The sequence below is a fragment of the Astatotilapia calliptera genome, chromosome 3 (assembly GCF_964374335.1).
Source record: "Astatotilapia calliptera chromosome 3, fAstCal68.1, whole genome shotgun sequence".
Classification (NCBI taxonomy): domain Eukaryota; kingdom Metazoa; phylum Chordata; class Actinopteri; order Cichliformes; family Cichlidae; genus Astatotilapia; species Astatotilapia calliptera.
The window spans coordinates 16,933,652-16,950,812 of NC_137424.1; the positions used below are offsets into that span (position 1 = coordinate 16,933,652).

Genomic DNA, 17,161 nt, shown 5'->3' on the forward strand with positions numbered 1-17,161 from the left:
GCTGAATGTTTTGCTAGATTACAGGTCATGCTTGTCACATTCTCTCAAACCAACCTTACTTATTTAATTGGGGCGATCGTGGCTCAAGAGTTGGGAGTTCGGAGCCCTGGCTCCGACAGTCTCGGTCGTTGTGTCCTTGGGCAAGACACTTCACCCGTTGCCTACTGGTGGTGGTCAGAGGGCCCGCTGGTGCCAGTGTCTGGCAGCCTTGCCTCTGTCAGTTTACCCCAGGGTGGCTGTGGCTACAATGTAGCTGCCATCACCAGTGTGTGAATGTGTGGATGACTGAATGTGTAAAGCGCTATACAAATACAGGCCATTTACCATTGATACTGTGTCTATTCCAGGCGGACACATTGGATGAGTCGACCCTCAGTGACACTCCAGTTGCCCTTCTCACTGTGGTTACCGACGGCGCTTCCCAGTCCAGTCCATTTTACTTCCTCAAGCATGGCTGTTGTGGTGAAAGGCGATTAGGTGATGCGAGATATTCCCAGATTTGCAGATGCATTTGCTTTATTGTTTGGCTTGATCTATGCTCTGCATTTAGACTACCCCAGGAAGCTGGTTCACACATTTGCCTTTGTCCAAAATATCTTCATGGGGCTTGATGACGGCAAACCCCTGAAACCCCTGCCTACATGCTCTTAAGGAATATAAGGCAATGTTTGTTAGGACACGCACTCTGTTACTGAGCACTTTGTTTGAGGCACTTTAAGCACTTTAAGTTTACTACAGGCTTTGGGTGGATTTAACTCCATCAGTTTACCTAATTTTCCTATACTTGACTGCCTTATCTGGTTATTTGGAAGCTGATCATCTTTGTACCCATTTTAAAAAAATGTTTTTAATTTCTATTTTAAAAAAAAGTGATTAGTATTTGACTTTTTGTTTTGCATTTTTGTGTATTTTGAGAAAGATGCAATTAGGACTGATGTCGTCCTTTGTGATTTTATAAAAAGATAAATGTTCTACACAGAATTTATAATGCTCACTTTATGGTGCCGATGTCCATGTTAGTTGTTTTATAAAAACATTTGTGATGTTTTTAAATTTTCATGAAAAAATGTTAAATAAACAAAATGTAAAGTAACTGAATTTCCGTACTTTTTTTTTGTTAGTAGTATACACTCAAACATTGAAACATAAATATCTTTTAATTAATAATCAGATAATTTGAGTTTAGGTTGTAATATAATTGCATTGTGTTGCATCAAAATAATAAACTACAAGAAACACAAAAATATTGAAATTAAAGTATACAGTCTTTGAGTAAAGCTCAATTAATAAAATATAAAATATAATTTTAAATTTTTAGGTGAACAATAAATACAAATTTTGAGTAGCCCATACTTAGAAGATATGAGTTTTTGTACTTAAATCTTTTGAGGTAATCAGTTTCCACAAAAGTTTTAAGTTCAGTCAACTTGTTCGGGTTTACAGTGTACAAGAACCAGTTCATTTACCGTTATATTTTAGTTTCATTTTCAGTTCTGTACTTTTTACATGTAATATTGATTCATTAGATTGACTACATGCATTAGACCTAACTTGCTGACAGCAAATTTAAACAACCGTAATAATTTATTTTCAGCGTCTGAAATATTTATTTAGTTTGTTTTTTGTTTTCTTTTTGGCTCCTGATATTAGTCAACTACTATTTGTCAATGTTGAACTAATAATGAATCTAAGAAAAGCTATTTGTCACGGTTGGCCAGCGTCAACCGTGGGGATGTGAGGAAGGAGGAGCCAGGCACGGAGCTCTGAATGCAAGCAGTGCGTTTATTTACAGTGAATGGAAAATAACAATAAATCCGCAGTGCGTTCCCGACTCCCGTGAAATGTCCTCTTCCCAGTGCTAGTGTTCCTTGTCTCCGCTCCTCAGTGTCTGAGCACCCCGTGCTCGCTGCCCTCTCATCTCCACGCTTCTCCTGGGGAGATAACAAACAGGCAGCCGTAAGACACATACAATGCGGCAGACTATCCGTACTGACTGGCCGAGAGACTAACGTGAAGTCACGCAATGATCCAGCGTCAGAGAGAGCGCCACCGCATTCTTAAGTAGCTCCTCCGACAAGGCTTGATCAGCTGTGTGATGGTCTTCAAGTGTGGCCAACCACCTGGCAGGGCCACACCCACCAGGCCTGAAGGTGCCTGTAAACAGGTGCTCTCAGAAACTCCGGCATCCACACACACACACAGATATACCTGCAAGCAGGGAGAACGAGGGACAGCACACCAAAAACACACATGTCCATAACTGCTGGGTCGTTTAGACTCCTGAGCTGTGCACGAGGGGTCGAACACCCACTGGAAGGCCGGGCACTGGTTTTCAACCGTAATATACCTGATGTGCTCAGGTAACCTGTAGCGCCATGAAACCACTGTCACACCAGGGCGCATAAAAATGATGCTTTAAGAGACTGATGGGATCGGGCAGCAGGGAAAACATCCACAAAATGCTACTTTCAGTTTGACTCCCTAAGACTACCTAAACTAAGTAGAGTCATTACATACTTGTTAAAAGCAAACTCTCATATAGTTTTTAATGTGCTTCTTTCATTACAATGACTAGATAAAGAATGTGGCCCTGTCTCTATTTAACACTGGCTACCCCAAAATGTTTCCAAACCTACAACCGGAACTTTCACTGAGAGATTTTTAGATACGGTTATTGAAGCTGTGGGGTTAATTTTTTAAGTAACATGAGAGAGAGGCAGCAGCATACTGTTAGATTATAATATTATTTTATGCCATGTTATACCCCTAACTAAAGATTGTGAATTATTATGTAGTTTTAGTTTGCATTATTCTCCTGAATTAGAAGAAGCTGATAACTATTGCATTAGTTAAACTGATTTGCATTACATTAGACTGCTGATTTATTGTGGATGAATGATATTGTTTTATGATGCATAATACTGCTGCAGAAAGCCATCGCCTTATTTGTCTGATTAGAAGAGAACAGAGCATGCTGGAGTTTTCTGCCCCAACTCAGCAGGAGCAGATAAACGGGGAGCCAAGGTCGTAGCTTAGGCGCCGTGTGAGAGAAAAGCATGTGAATGTTTAGGCTTTTATGATAAGGTGGGAGAACCAGAGGCTATAAGAGTTTGAGCAATGCTCCACCATTTTGAGATCTGAGGCTGTCTGCATCAGTGTCCATCTCCCACGCGTGTGATCATTAAAATCATCGTTTGACTTAACCCGGCCGGACCAGTGCTGTTATATTTGATCTCAGGGCCCTGAGATCAAATATATTTTCCTTTGTGTTTGTTTTCTTCCCATTTGTGGCTTTAATGTAGTGTTACATCCTGTTTGTTTGCTTCCCTCTGTATACATGTCCAGATTCACTGTTATGTTTCTATTCTTACATTGCTGTGTGATCACTGTTCCCTCTGCTGACTGATGTGACCTTTTGTATCTCACACTGATACTTGTCATATTTGTATCTGCGCCTAAAAGATAAAAAGTTTTCCATGCTAAAACACAGCTCCACCTCCTGCAGTTCTCCCTCTGAACCACTAGATGTCTCTGTTATCTAAATGAAGACGTGCAGCACAGCAACCACAGCAGCGCTCAGATCACACGTGTCCTGTTATTATGTATAAAAGCATGAAACAGGTGAGACAGGTGGGATCAATATTAATGTTGTGGAAATATATGAAAAAGCAACAGAAGAGTGAAAACATTTCCTGTTTCTAGAAAGATCTTTCAGCTCACAGCTGCTCACAGACTGTATTTACAAGTGACAAACTGCAACTCTACAGTACATCTACAGTATATATCAAATATATTCTGTATTCAAATCTATTGAGTGATGTTTGAAAGTCTTTCCAGGTGAGTTTGATCCAGGAGGGTTGAAGCCAGAGTCAGACAGAGACTGTGCAGAGACTGTAGAAGGACAGAGCAGCAGCAGAGCAGTCCAGATACACTGATGATCCTCTGTCAGATCCAGAGGGACACACAGGGATGATGCTGGACTCTACATTGTGTCTGACAGTGGAGCTGTTCTCAGAGCAGTTCACTCTGCAGCACTGACAGTCATCTGCACTTCTTCTCATTCCTCTGTCAGTCACTGCTGGATGAAGCTCTCCTCTCCACCTCCCAGTAACATGGCCCAGTCAGAGCGTCTCTACACACAAGCTGCTGCTGCTTCAACCTCTCTGGATCATCAGGACACAGCTCCTCCTCTCTCAGCACACACACCGTCCTGTTTACCATCATCACCTCCACCTGCAGAGAGAAGAAGGAAGAGCAGAGGAGATAAACGAGTGTTTCCAGAGACTCTTCATCAGCTGTCAGTCAGTGATGCAGCACATCCAGTATAAAGAGCAGCAGGGACTTCAGTGCTGGGACTGTACTAGGACTCATTGTTGCTTCACTTTTTCTAATCTTTGGATTTTTATTGAAGTTGATGAAAATGTTTTTCCCTCCTAGTTTGAGTTTGGACTTTCATTCATTAGAAGAACCTTGGTGTGTCCACTCTGAGTTCTGTAGGAACCCCAACAACAAGCCCAACAATCCAGATGGACGGTTCCAGCTGTTAACTGGAGGAATTCCATCCAAACATCTGCTCTCACTAAATTCTTCCTCACCTACAGACTGTGTTCTTCACTGCTTTAAACTTGGAAACGAATGCAGTCATTGGTCTGCGTGCTGCTTTGTTCAGAGAGCTGATTGGCTGTTGACAGTGTTTGATCAGAGCGTGTCAGCCGTTACCATGGTGACCATAAAGGTGAGAAACAGGAAGTGTTTGTGTCCAATCCTGAAGCCTGTCACCATTCTCCTCTCACAGCTTCACTGAGAAGCTGCAGCTTTACAGGAAACACTGGATCTTTGTTTCATACTGACTGTGTTTAGTACAATACTGCTGACAGCACCACCCACTCACTCCATCACTCTACTTACACCAGAGTCTCCAGTCTGTAGTCTGGACTCTGCTGAAGATCAGACAGCTGCTTCACATCTGGATCCTTCAGGTTGTTTCCGTACAGGTGCAGCTGTCTCAGATGGGAGGGGTTGGACTTCAGTGCTGCTGCCAGATAATCACAGCTGATCTTTGACAAACCACAGCTCCACAATCTGTATAAAGAATGAAAGATGTAAGTTTATTAGACAAAGTGTGAGCTTGAAATCATTCAGTGTTTCATCATCTGTTCAGAGCTGAAGAAGGTTCAGAATGTAGAAGTTTAGAAAATGGAAACTCCAAACAGCTGAAGCCAACAGGAAGCAGCTTCAAACAGGAAACTGTGCAGAGTTTCAGACTATATGTCCTGATGCAGCCAGTTGGATTTTGGAGATTTGAATCTCTGTTCTGTGACTAAGTCCTTGAATCATTTCTTCCAGTTGGTCCAACAAGACAGACTAAGTGTTGGACATGTGTTGTGGCTCCATTAGAGGAGCTTCTAAATGTGATGTGATGGCCCCTCTGGGTCTGTCAGGTCACAGCACTGAAGAGAGCTCAAACTGGGCACACAGTTGTTCCAGTCTGGACCAAAGACTATATACTGGGACTGAGGGACTGCTTTGACTGCACCCACTGGGACTTTTTAAAGGCTCATGTTCTCACTGAGATCATCGATTTCTACTTACATTTCTTTCTGGGAAAAATGGGGATTACTTTGGAAACAGGAAGTATTTTCCCCAATAAGCAGCCCTGGATTAGTAAATCACTCCAACATGTTCTCAGGCAGAAGAAGCTGTCTTGTTATGAGGGAGAGAAGAAAAAGATTGAGGCACAGAAACTTGTTGAAAGAGAGATAAAGCAGCTAAAATCAGGTGTAAAAGTAAAGCAGAGGATGAGCTGAATAAAGGACACTCAAGGCTGGCTTGGAAAGGAATGAAGTCCATGGTGGGGATGCAGAACAAGGAGCAAAGATGAATGTGATGCTGAATCAGCAGAAGACTTGGACTCAGCTTTGATATCATTGATTTCAATGAAGAGCTTTGTGATTGTAGCAAAGGGCTGGTAGCTCTGAGAGTCCCACTGATGAGGTGTTTGTGTGGAAATCTCTTAGTGGGACCAAAGAGAGAAAAAGCCCTGGTCCTGATGCTGTGGGAGGGAAATGATTGAAGTGTGCTGTGAGGAACTGACTGGGAGATTTTCACACATTTTCCAGTCCTCCTTGGAACAACAGGAAGTTCCCAGCATATGGAAACAAAGGTTAAGTGTCCTATGGCACTCAGTGATGATGGTGCTGTGGCCCCACCACCTCCACCTCTTTGTAAAGGAACTAACTGTAATGTGAAGCTTCAAATGGAACTAAGACTTCCTCCACTAGGTGGCAGTGTCTGATGAGAAAGTGTTAGTGGAGCTGGCCTGGAGTCAGAAACAGGAAGATGCAGGATTTGGGCTGAAATGGGGGAAAGTGGTTCGCACTAGTGCCTTAAAGCAAGAAGGTTGTAGGTTGAAGCTTGTTGGCCTTTCTGTGGAGGTTGGATGTTCTCCCACAGTCCAATGAAATGCTGCTTAGGTTCATTGGTGCTTCTAAATTGGCTGTAGGTGTGGATGTGAGAGAGTGCTTCTCTGTCTCTCTCTGTTGGCCCTGTGATGGACTGCTCACCTGTGCAGGTGGACCACGCCTCTTGCCCTATGACAGCTAGGGCACAGGCTGCAGCCCTGTGAGCCTAAGCTGAATAAACAGTTAGCAAAAATGATCCATAGATGGCCTGAAATCCCCCAGTTAGCAGTTTGGTAGATAGCTATGACATGCTAATCCCATCCAGCAGCTGTATTCTACCTGTAAGCTGATCCCTGCTGAGCCAAAGCACTTTTTCATATACAAATTACAACCTTTAATAGAAACCTATTGGTCAGCATCTTATTAGCCTGCTGTTAGCTTCATTCCACAGAAAACTGAGAGAAACTAACAGAGTTGATAAAGAATAAAGAGAAATGTGCTGATTTAAAGCCTTTGAAGTGCTTCAGATGATCTCTGTCCACTTCTGTCCACTCATTCATTCATGTAAGCTTTCTAATGCAGCTTTGATCTTCACAGTCTGCTTCATGAAACTCATTCTAACCCTGAATGTCAGAGTGTTCCTCCTTCTCTTTCCCATCATTCATGCTGGCAGTGGAGGAGATTTGGATGTTGGACTGTGTTTTGGATGATGTGTGTATGTTTGTGTTGGACTGCTGTCTGTAAAGCAAACGCACATTTTGCTTTGGATTTCAGTGTCAGACAGACTTTAAGGTGGAATGAAGAGTTGGAGAGTTTCACAGTGAATTATCCAGTGGAGGATTTTTCTTCTTCTTTGAAGGTTTGAAATGTGAACATTGTTCTGCTGCAGTCAATGGACTAAACCAGAGAAGAAGAAAACAGACTTTACCATGAAGATCCTCAGTGTGGATCAGTATAATATCAGCCTGATGTCTGCAGTTTAGTGTCAGCACAACTTTCACATCATATTCATCTCAGCACAACTAAAACATGCTGACTGACCTCAGAGTTTCAAGTCCACATCCTGGACTCTCCAGGAAACCACACAGATGCTTCACTCCTGAATCCTGCAGCTTGTTGTTCCTGCTCAGGTCCAGCTGTCTCAGATGGGAGGGGTTGGACTTCAGTGCTGCTACCAGATAATCACAGCTGATCTCTGACAAACCACAGTCGATCAATCTGTATAAAGAATGAAAGATGTAAGTTTATTAGACAAAGTGTGAGCTTGAAATCATTCAGTGTTTCATCATCTGTTCAGAGCTGAAGAAGGTTCAGAATGTAGAAGTTTAGAAAATGGAAACTCCAAACAGCTGACAGAGTTCATACGCCTTTGTCAGGGTCAAATTCAAGCAAGACCATGTGAAAATTAAAACACATCATCCTAGGTGAACTTAAACACCTTTGTTCCCCTTTTGTTAAGACATAGAAAAGTACACCACACAAAAATACTGCAAAAGGAAACGGTCGCCTTATATACATAGTGTATAAACTCAAAATGCACATTTCACTTCAAATTAAGATTAAGGCTTTGAACAGATCACATAGTTCAGTTCAACATATAAGACTTTAAGAATGCACAAGCATCTACTTAAAATCTATTTAATTTATCATCCATGATATTATTTTGTACAATTCCAATGTATTTTGTTCATCTCCCTTAAATAAACAGGCAGTCTTAAAGTATGAAATATTCATATACAAACACATATAAATGTGTGTACTGTCTCAGTGGCTGATAGTACCCCACAGGCCTCAGTGTGAGCTTGAAGACATTTATAATGTTTAAGTAGTTTAATGTGCAGGTGCTGACGATAAACACATTTTGAATGAAAGCCGGGGAACTTTGGTAGCACAGAAACAAGTGGCTATTCTTTGTGACTATATGGATCACTCACAATACCATTATTTCACACAAAGGCACCAAATTAATACTCAAAAAAGCTGCAGCAATACACACAAATATAAACAGTACTTGGTGACAACTTTGCTTTTAGCCTTTAACCCTTCTTGACTACTTTTGATGTGGCCTCTATATTTTACCTTTAAAAACAGTTTATCTGTTATTTTCTCATTTTGACCAACTGTATCAGCACAATTTATCTAAATTCAGACAAAATTTAAAATACAAGTAGAAAGTGATATTTTGACTGTAAAAACCACACACATGTTTAACGAATCATCTTCATAACTTGAAATGCAAATAGAGATTGTACATTTTTAAAAATACGCACACGTTTTGCAAACAACAAAGTTATATGGTACTATTTACCAAAAAATGCAGCCAAGGCTCAGACGTTTTTCATATAATCATTTCAAACTATTTACAGAACAATCAGGTGTCAAACAATAGTTTGTGTCACTCTAACACATATGAGAACAGCACAGGGATAAACCTGCAGGTCTGACAGCAGGTGTGTCACTCAGCGTTTACACTGCAATCTGCCTTTGTTGGCTTTAAGGCAGCAACTGTGACGATCACTAGTAGAACTGACACACAAAACAAAACAACAGCTACACACTAAATACACAAGACAACAAACTAACTTGAGACCAAACACGGTAAACGTCACAAATCTCTCACGTATCAAAACTCTCTCTCTCTTTCGCTCACTCGCTCTCTCTTGCCGGTCACTCCTAAAACTTCCCCCTTTTGCTAAACAACCAAATGTCATGTTTCCATATCATTTTTGATTGGTCGACATGGTACATTTTCCCACCTATAGGGCTTTGGAGCGTGATGTCACGGGAGATGGGCCACGCCCCCTTCCGCCATGACAGTAGGCCAGCCAAAGGATACCATTTCAGCTATGGATCGTACGTGTTGTGTTGTCGGTTGCAACGTTAGATCACACGATCGTGAAGGCAAGAAGCTGGATAACGGGCTCTCTTTTCATCGTTTTCCGTCCTGGAGGCAACGTGAGGGATCCCATGTATCCGATATTACTAAACAAAGACGTCAGGCTTGGATTGCAGCGGTGAGATGAGCGGATATCGAGTTCTCTGCAATCCCCAGCTTTTTGTTGGTTTGCTCACGGCATTTTCTTTCCGGTGAGTTCTAAATTAATTCATATCACTCTTGAAAGGCTTTTAGTGTGATTTTCAATGTGCTGAGGTCATAGATAATGAGATAAAACATGCTAATGTGTGATGCTGCAGAACCACATCATGTCGACTGAGTAGCTTATGATTTGGCATTATTGCAGGGAAACCAGCATATGAAATGGATGTAACAAATCCAGACTGGGCACCAACACTGCACATGGGGCATGACGACATACCTGTATCAGACTCGGACCGGCACTCAAGGCGTACGCAACGGAAGCGAAAAAGAGCACCCATCGGAGGTAAACAACCCCCCCCCCCCTCTAAAAACATACTAAATTGCTATCACTGTACACTAATCCGCACATAACTTCCAGATGAATCACACACCTGTCATTGGAATATTGGTGTACATTTACCTTATGTCTAATTTTATCTTACAGGCTTTCGTTATGCAGCTGCAGAGTCTGAAGGTGTGCCCCGTGCAGAAGTGATTGATGAAGATCTGACAGAAGACCAACAGCAAAATCACAATGTCATGGAGGCAGTGGACAGCAGTTGTGTTGGACAAGTGGAGGTTGAGGTACCAGCTGCAATTGTGGATATACTGAAGAAATGTAAACCTTTTAAAATGATGACAGATTACAAACTCTCAGCTGTGTCTGTAATCAAACCTCTGTAACTTTGCTTCACTTCAGCAGCATCAGCTCATGTTCACATGTTGATTCATGGTTTGCTTCAGTTTTTGATGGACTGCAGAATATTTTGAAGGTTATCTGCTATAAAAAGCCAGAACAGGAAAATCTGCTTCATGTGTTTCTGTTTGATCCTCAGTGACTTTGACACAAAGGCCTCTGCTGTGATGATCACACCTCTGATCAAGTCTCACAGTGTCAGCTTTGTTTTTATACATATGGATATGTGCTGATAAATGATCAGAGTTATAATATTTCCCACTGCCTGCTGTGTGCCGTGACCTTTGACCTGCTAAAGACAGTCAGCTGTGGATTATTCATTGTTGTGTCTGATACTTAGAACTGTGAGGAAGAACACTACACAGTTAATCAGGGTCCCCTCTCTCTGAATCAGGAAAGGTGGGCAGGCCGCGTGTGGGCCGCGGGCCATACGTTGAGTCTCACTGTTTGAAATGTGAACATTGTTCTGCTGCAGTCAATGGACTAAACCAGAGAAGAAGAAAACAGACTTTACCATGAAGATCCTCAGTGTGGATCAGTATAATATCAGCCTGATGTCTGCAGTTTAGTGTCAGCACAACTTTCACATCATATTCATCTCAGCACAACTAAAACATGCTGACTGACCTCAGAGTTTCAAGTCCACATCCTGGACTCTCCAGGAAACCACACAGATGCTTCACTCCTGAATCCTGCAGCTTGTTGTTGCAGCTCAGCTCCAGCTCTCTCAGATGGGAGGGGTTGGACTTCAGTGCTGCTGCCAGATAATCACAGCTGATCTCTGACAAACCACAGCCCATCAATCTGTATAAAGAATGAAAGATGTAAGTTTATTAGACAAAGTGTGAGCTTGAAATCATTCAGTGTTTCATCATCTGTTCAGAGCTGAAGAAGGTTCAGAATGTAGAAGTTTAGAAAATGGAAACTCCAAACAGCTGACAGAGTTCATACGCCTTTGTCAGGGTCAAATTCAAGCAAGACCATGTGAAAATTAAAACACATCATCCTAGGTGAACTTAAACACCTTTGTTCCCCTTTTGTTAAGACATAGAAAAGTACACCACACAAAAATACTGCAAAAGGAAACGGTCGCCTTATATACATAGTGTATAAACTCAAAATGCACATTTCACTTCAAATTAAGATTAAGGCTTTGAACAGATCACATAGTTCAGTTCAACATATAAGACTTTAAGAATGCACAAGCATCTACTTAAAATCTATTTAATTTATCATCCATGATATTATTTTGTACAATTCCAATGTATTTTGTTCATCTCCCTTAAATAAACAGGCAGTCTTAAAGTATGAAATATTCATATACAAACACATATAAATGTGTGTACTGTCTCAGTGGCTGATAGTACCCCACAGGCCTCAGTGTGAGCTTGAAGACATTTATAATGTTTAAGTAGTTTAATGTGCAGGTGCTGACGATAAACACATTTTGAATGAAAGCCGGGGAACTTTGGTAGCACAGAAACAAGTGGCTATTCTTTGTGACTATATGGATCACTCACAATACCATTATTTCACACAAAGGCACCAAATTAATACTCAAAAAAGCTGCAGCAATACACACAAATATAAACAGTACTTGGTGACAACTTTGCTTTTAGCCTTTAACCCTTCTTGACTACTTTTGATGTGGCCTCTATATTTTACCTTTAAAAACAGTTTATCTTGCCAATCTGTTATTTTCTCATTTTGACCAACTGTATCAGCACAATTTATCTAAATTCAGACAAAATTTAAAATACAAATAGAAAGTGATATTTTGACTGTAAAAACCACACACATGTTTAACGAATCATCTTCATAACTTGAAATGCAAATAGAGATTGTACATTTTTAAAAATACGCACACGTTTTGCAAACAACAAAGTTATATGGTACTATTTACCAAAAAATGCAGCCAAGGCTCAGACGTTTTTCATATAATTATTTCAAACTATTTACAGAACAATCAGGTGTCAAACAATAGTTTGTGTCACTCTAACACATATGAGAACAGCACAGGGATAAACCTGCAGGTCTGACAGCAGGTGTGTCACTCAGCGTTTACACTGCAATCTGCCTTTGTTGGCTTTAAGGCAGCAACTGTGACGATCACTAGTAGAACTGACACACAAAACAAAACAACAGCTACACACTAAATACACAAGACAACAAACTAACTTGAGACCAAACACGGTAAACGTCACAAATCTCTCACGTATCAAAACTCTCTCTCTCTTTCGCTCACTCGCTCTCTCTTGCCGGTCACTCCTAAAACTTCCCCCTTTTGCTAAACAACCAAATGTCATGTTTCCATATCATTTTTGATTGGTCGACATGGTACATTTTCCCACCTATAGGGCTTTGGAGCGTGATGTCACGGGAGATGGGCCATGCCCCCTTCCGCCATGACAGTAGGCCAGCCAAAGGATACCATTTCAGCTATGGATCGTACGTGTTGTGTTGTCGGTTGCAACGTTAGATCACACGATCGTGAAGGCAAGAAGCTGGATAACGGGCTCTCTTTTCATCGTTTTCCATCCTGGAGGCAACGTGAGGGATCCCATGTATCCGATATTACTAAACAAAGACGTCAGGCTTGGATTGCAGCGGTGAGACGAGCGGATATCGAGTTCTCTGCAATCCCCAGCTTTTTGTTGGTTTGCTCACGGCATTTTCTTTCCGGTGAGTTCTAAATTAATTCATATCACTCTTGAAAGGCTTTTAGTGTGATTTTCAATGTGCTGAGGTCATAGATAATGAGATAAAACATGCTAATGTGTGATGCTGCAGAACCACATCATGTCGACTGAGTAGCTTATGATTTGGCATTATTGCAGGCAAACCAGCATATGAAATGGATCTAACAAATCCAGACTGGGAACCAACACTGCACATGGGGCATGACGACATACCTGTATCAGACTCGGACCGGCACTCAAGGCGTACGCAACGGAAGCGAAAAAGAGCACCCATCGGAGGTAAACAACCCCCCCCCCCCCCCCCCTCTAAAAACATACTAAATTGCTATCACTGTACACTAATCCGCACATAACTTCCAGATGAATCACACACCTGTCATTGGAATATTGGTGTACATTTACCTTATGTCTAATTTTATCTTACAGGCTTTCGTTATGCAGCTGCAGAGTCTGAAGGTGTGCCCCGTGCAGAAGTGATTGATGAAGATCTGACAGAAGACCAACAGCAAAATCACAATGTCATGGAGGCAGTGGACAGCAGTTGTGTTGGACAAGTGGAGGTTGAGGTACCAGCTGCAAATGTGGATATACTGAAGAAATGTAAACCTTTTAAAATGATGACAGATTACAAACTCTCAGCTGTGTCTGTAATCAAACCTCTGTAACTTTGCTTCACTTCAGCAGCATCAGCTCATGTTCACATGTTGATTCATGGTTTGCTTCAGTTTTTGATGGACTGCAGAATATTTTGAAGGTTATCTGCTATAAAAAGCCAGAACAGGAAAATCTGCTTCATGTGTTTCTGTTTGATCCTCAGTGACTTTGACACAAAGGCCTCTGCTGTGATGATCACACCTCTGATCAAGTCTCACAGTGTCAGCTTTGTTTTTATACATATGGATATGTGCTGATAAATGATCAGAGTTATAATATTTCCCACTGTCTGCTGTGTGCCGTGACCTTTGACCTGCTAAAGACAGTGAGCTGTGGATTATTCATTGTTGTGTCTGATACTTAGAACTGTGAGGAAGAACACTACACAGTTAATCAGGGTCCCCTCTCTCTGAATCAGGGAAGGTGGGCAGGCCGCGTGTGGGCCGCGGGCCATACGTTGAGTCTCACTGTTTGAAATGTGAACATTGTTCTGCTGCAGTCAATGGACTAAACCAGAGAAGAAGAAAACAGACTTTACCATGAAGATCCTCAGTGTGGATCAGTATAATATCAGCCTGATGTCTGCAGTTTAGTGTCAGCACAACTTTCACATCATATTCATCTCAGCACAACTAAAACATGCTGACTGACCTCAGAGTTTCAAGTCCACATCCTGGACTCTCCAGGAAACCACACAGATGCTTCACTCCTGAATCCTGCAGGTTGTTGTTGCAGCTCAGCTCCAGCTGTCTCAGATGGGAGGGGTTGGACTTCAGTGCTGCTGCCAGATAATCACAGCTGATCTCTGACAAACCACAGTCGATCAATCTGTATAAAGAATGAAAGATGTAAGTTTATTAGACAAAGTGTGAGCTTGAAATCATTCAGTGTTTCATCATCTGTTCAGAGCTGAAGAAGGTTCAGAATGTAGAAGTTTAGAAAATGGAAACTCCAAACAGCTGACAGAGTTCATACGCCTTTGTCAGGGTCAAATTCAAGCAAGACCATGTGAAAATTAAAACACATTATCCTAGGTGAACTTAAACACCTTTGTTCCCCTTTTGTTAAGACATAGAAAAGTACACCACACAAAAATACTGCAAAAGGAAACGGTCGCCTTATATACATAGTGTATAAACTCAAAATGCACATTTCACTTCAAATTAAGATTAAGGCTTTGAACAGATCACATAGTTCAGTTCAACATATAAGACTTTAAGAATGCACAAGCATCTACTTAAAATCTATTTAATTTATCATCCATGATATTATTTTGTACAATTCCAATGTATTTTGTTCATCTCCCTTAAATAAACAGGCAGTCTTAAAGTATGAAATATTCATATACAAACACATATAAATGTGTGTACTGTCTCAGTGGCTGATAGTACCCCACAGGCCTCAGTGTGAGCTTGAAGACATTTATAATGTTTAAGTAGTTTAATGTGCAGGTGCTGACGATAAACACATTTTGAATGAAAGCCGGGGAACTTTGGTAGCACAGAAACAAGTGGCTATTCTTTGTGACTATATGGATCACTCACAATACCATTATTTCACACAAAGGCACCAAATTAATACTCAAAAAAGCTGCAGCAATACACACAAATATAAACAGTACTTGGTGACAACTTTGCTTTTAGCCTTTAACCCTTCTTGACTACTTTTGATGTGGCCTCTATATTTTACCTTTAAAAACAGTTTATCTTGCCAATCTGTTATTTTCTCATTTTGACCAACTGTATCAGCACAATTTATCTAAATTCAGACAAAATTTAAAATACAAGTAGAAAGTGATATTTTGACTGTAAAAACCACACACATGTTTAACGAATCATCTTCATAACTTGAAATGCAAATAGAGATTGTACACTTTTAAAAATACGCACACGTTTTGCAAACAACAAAGTTATATGGTACTATTTACCAAAAAATGCAGCCAAGGCTCAGACGTTTTTCATATAATCATTTCAAACTATTTACAGAACAATCAGGTGTCAAACAATAGTTTGTGTCACTCTAACACATATGAGAACAGCACAGGGATAAACCTGCAGGTCTGACAGCAGGTGTGTCACTCAGCGTTTACACTGCAATCTGCCTTTGTTGGCTTTAAGGCAGCAACTGTGACGATCACTAGTAGAACTGACACACAAAACAAAACAACAGCTACACACTAAATACACAAGACAACAAACTAACTTGAGACCAAACACGGTAAACGTCACAAATCTCTCACGTATCAAAACTCTCTCTCTCTTTCGCTCACTCGCTCTCTCTTGCCGGTCACTCCTAAAACTTCCCCCTTTTGCTAAACAACCAAATGTCATGTTTCCATATCATTTTTGATTGGTCGACATGGTACATTTTCCCACCTATAGGGCTTTGGAGCGTGATGTCACGGGAGATGGGCCATGCCCCCTTCCGCCATGACAGTAGGCCAGCCAAAGGATACCATTTCAGCTATGGATCGTACGTGTTGTGTTGTCGGTTGCAACGTTAGATCACACGATCGTGAAGGCAAGAAGCTGGATAACGGGCTCTCTTTTCATCGTTTTCCATCCTGGAGGCAACGTGAGGGATCCCATGTATCTGATATTACTAAACAAAGACGTCAGGCTTGGATTGCAGCGGTGAGACGAGCGGATATCGAGTTCTCTGCAATCCCCAGCTTTTTGTTGGTTTGCTCACGGCATTTTCTTTCCGGTGAGTTCTAAATTAATTCATATCACTCTTGAAAGGCTTTTAGTGTGATTTTCAACGTGCTGAGGTCATAGATAATGAGATAAAACATGCTAATGTGTGATGCTGCAGAACCACATCATGTCGACTGAGTAGCTTATGATTTGGCATTATTGCAGGCAAACCAGCATATGAAATGGATGTAACAAATCCAGACTGGGCACCAACACTGCACATGGGGCATGACGACATACCTGTATCAGACTCGGACCGGCACTCAAGGCGTACGCAACGGAAGCGAAAAAGAGCACCCATCGGAGGTAAACAACCCCCCCCCCCCCTCTAAAAACATACTAAATTGCTATCACTGTACACTAATCCGCACATAACTTCCAGATGAATCACACACCTGTCATTGGAATATTGGTGTACATTTACCTTATGTCTAATTTTATCTTACAGGCTTTCGTTATGCAGCTGCAGAGTCTGAAGGTGTGCCCCGTGCAGAAGTGATTGATGAAGATCTGACAGAAGACCAACAGCAAAATCACAATGTCATGGAGGCAGTGGACAGCAGTTGTGTTGGACAAGTGGAGGTTGAGGTAGCAGCTGCAAATGTGGATATACTGAAGAAATGTAAACCTTTTAAAATGATGACAGATTACAAACTTTCAGCTGTGTCTGTAATCAAACCTCTGTAACTTTGCTTCACTTCAGCAGCATCAGCTCATGTTCACATGTTGATTCATGGTTTGCTTCAGTTTTTGATGGACTGCAGAATATTTTGAAGGTTATCTGCTATAAAAAGCCAGAACAGGAAAATCTGCTTCATGTGTTTCTGTTTGATCCTCAGTGACTTTGACACAAAGGCCTCTGCTGTGATGATCACACCTCTGATCAAGTCTCACAGTGTCAGCTTTGTTTTTATACATATGGATATGTGCTGATA

The 17,161-nt window shown here is 41.3% G+C and overlaps 2 protein-coding genes across 2 annotated transcripts in view; both read right to left on the reverse strand.

The window, feature by feature from the left end:
• The window catches only part of LOC145422960 (protein NLRC3-like), a gene marked incomplete at its 5' end in the record, with an annotated part of 416,117 nt that overhangs the window by 114,118 nt on the left and 284,838 nt on the right, over positions 1-17,161 (reverse strand). The gene's annotated exons all lie outside the window — the stretch shown is intronic.
• The window catches only part of LOC113017568 (protein NLRC3-like), a 238,603-nt gene continuing 229,068 nt past the window's right edge, over positions 7,627-17,161 (reverse strand). The window contains exon 5 of the mRNA XM_080299694.1: positions 7,627-10,981. Coding sequence (XP_080155820.1) covers positions 10,786-10,981 — 196 coding nt within the window. The 3' untranslated portion in view covers positions 7,627-10,785. The remainder of the gene's footprint in view (positions 10,982-17,161) is intronic.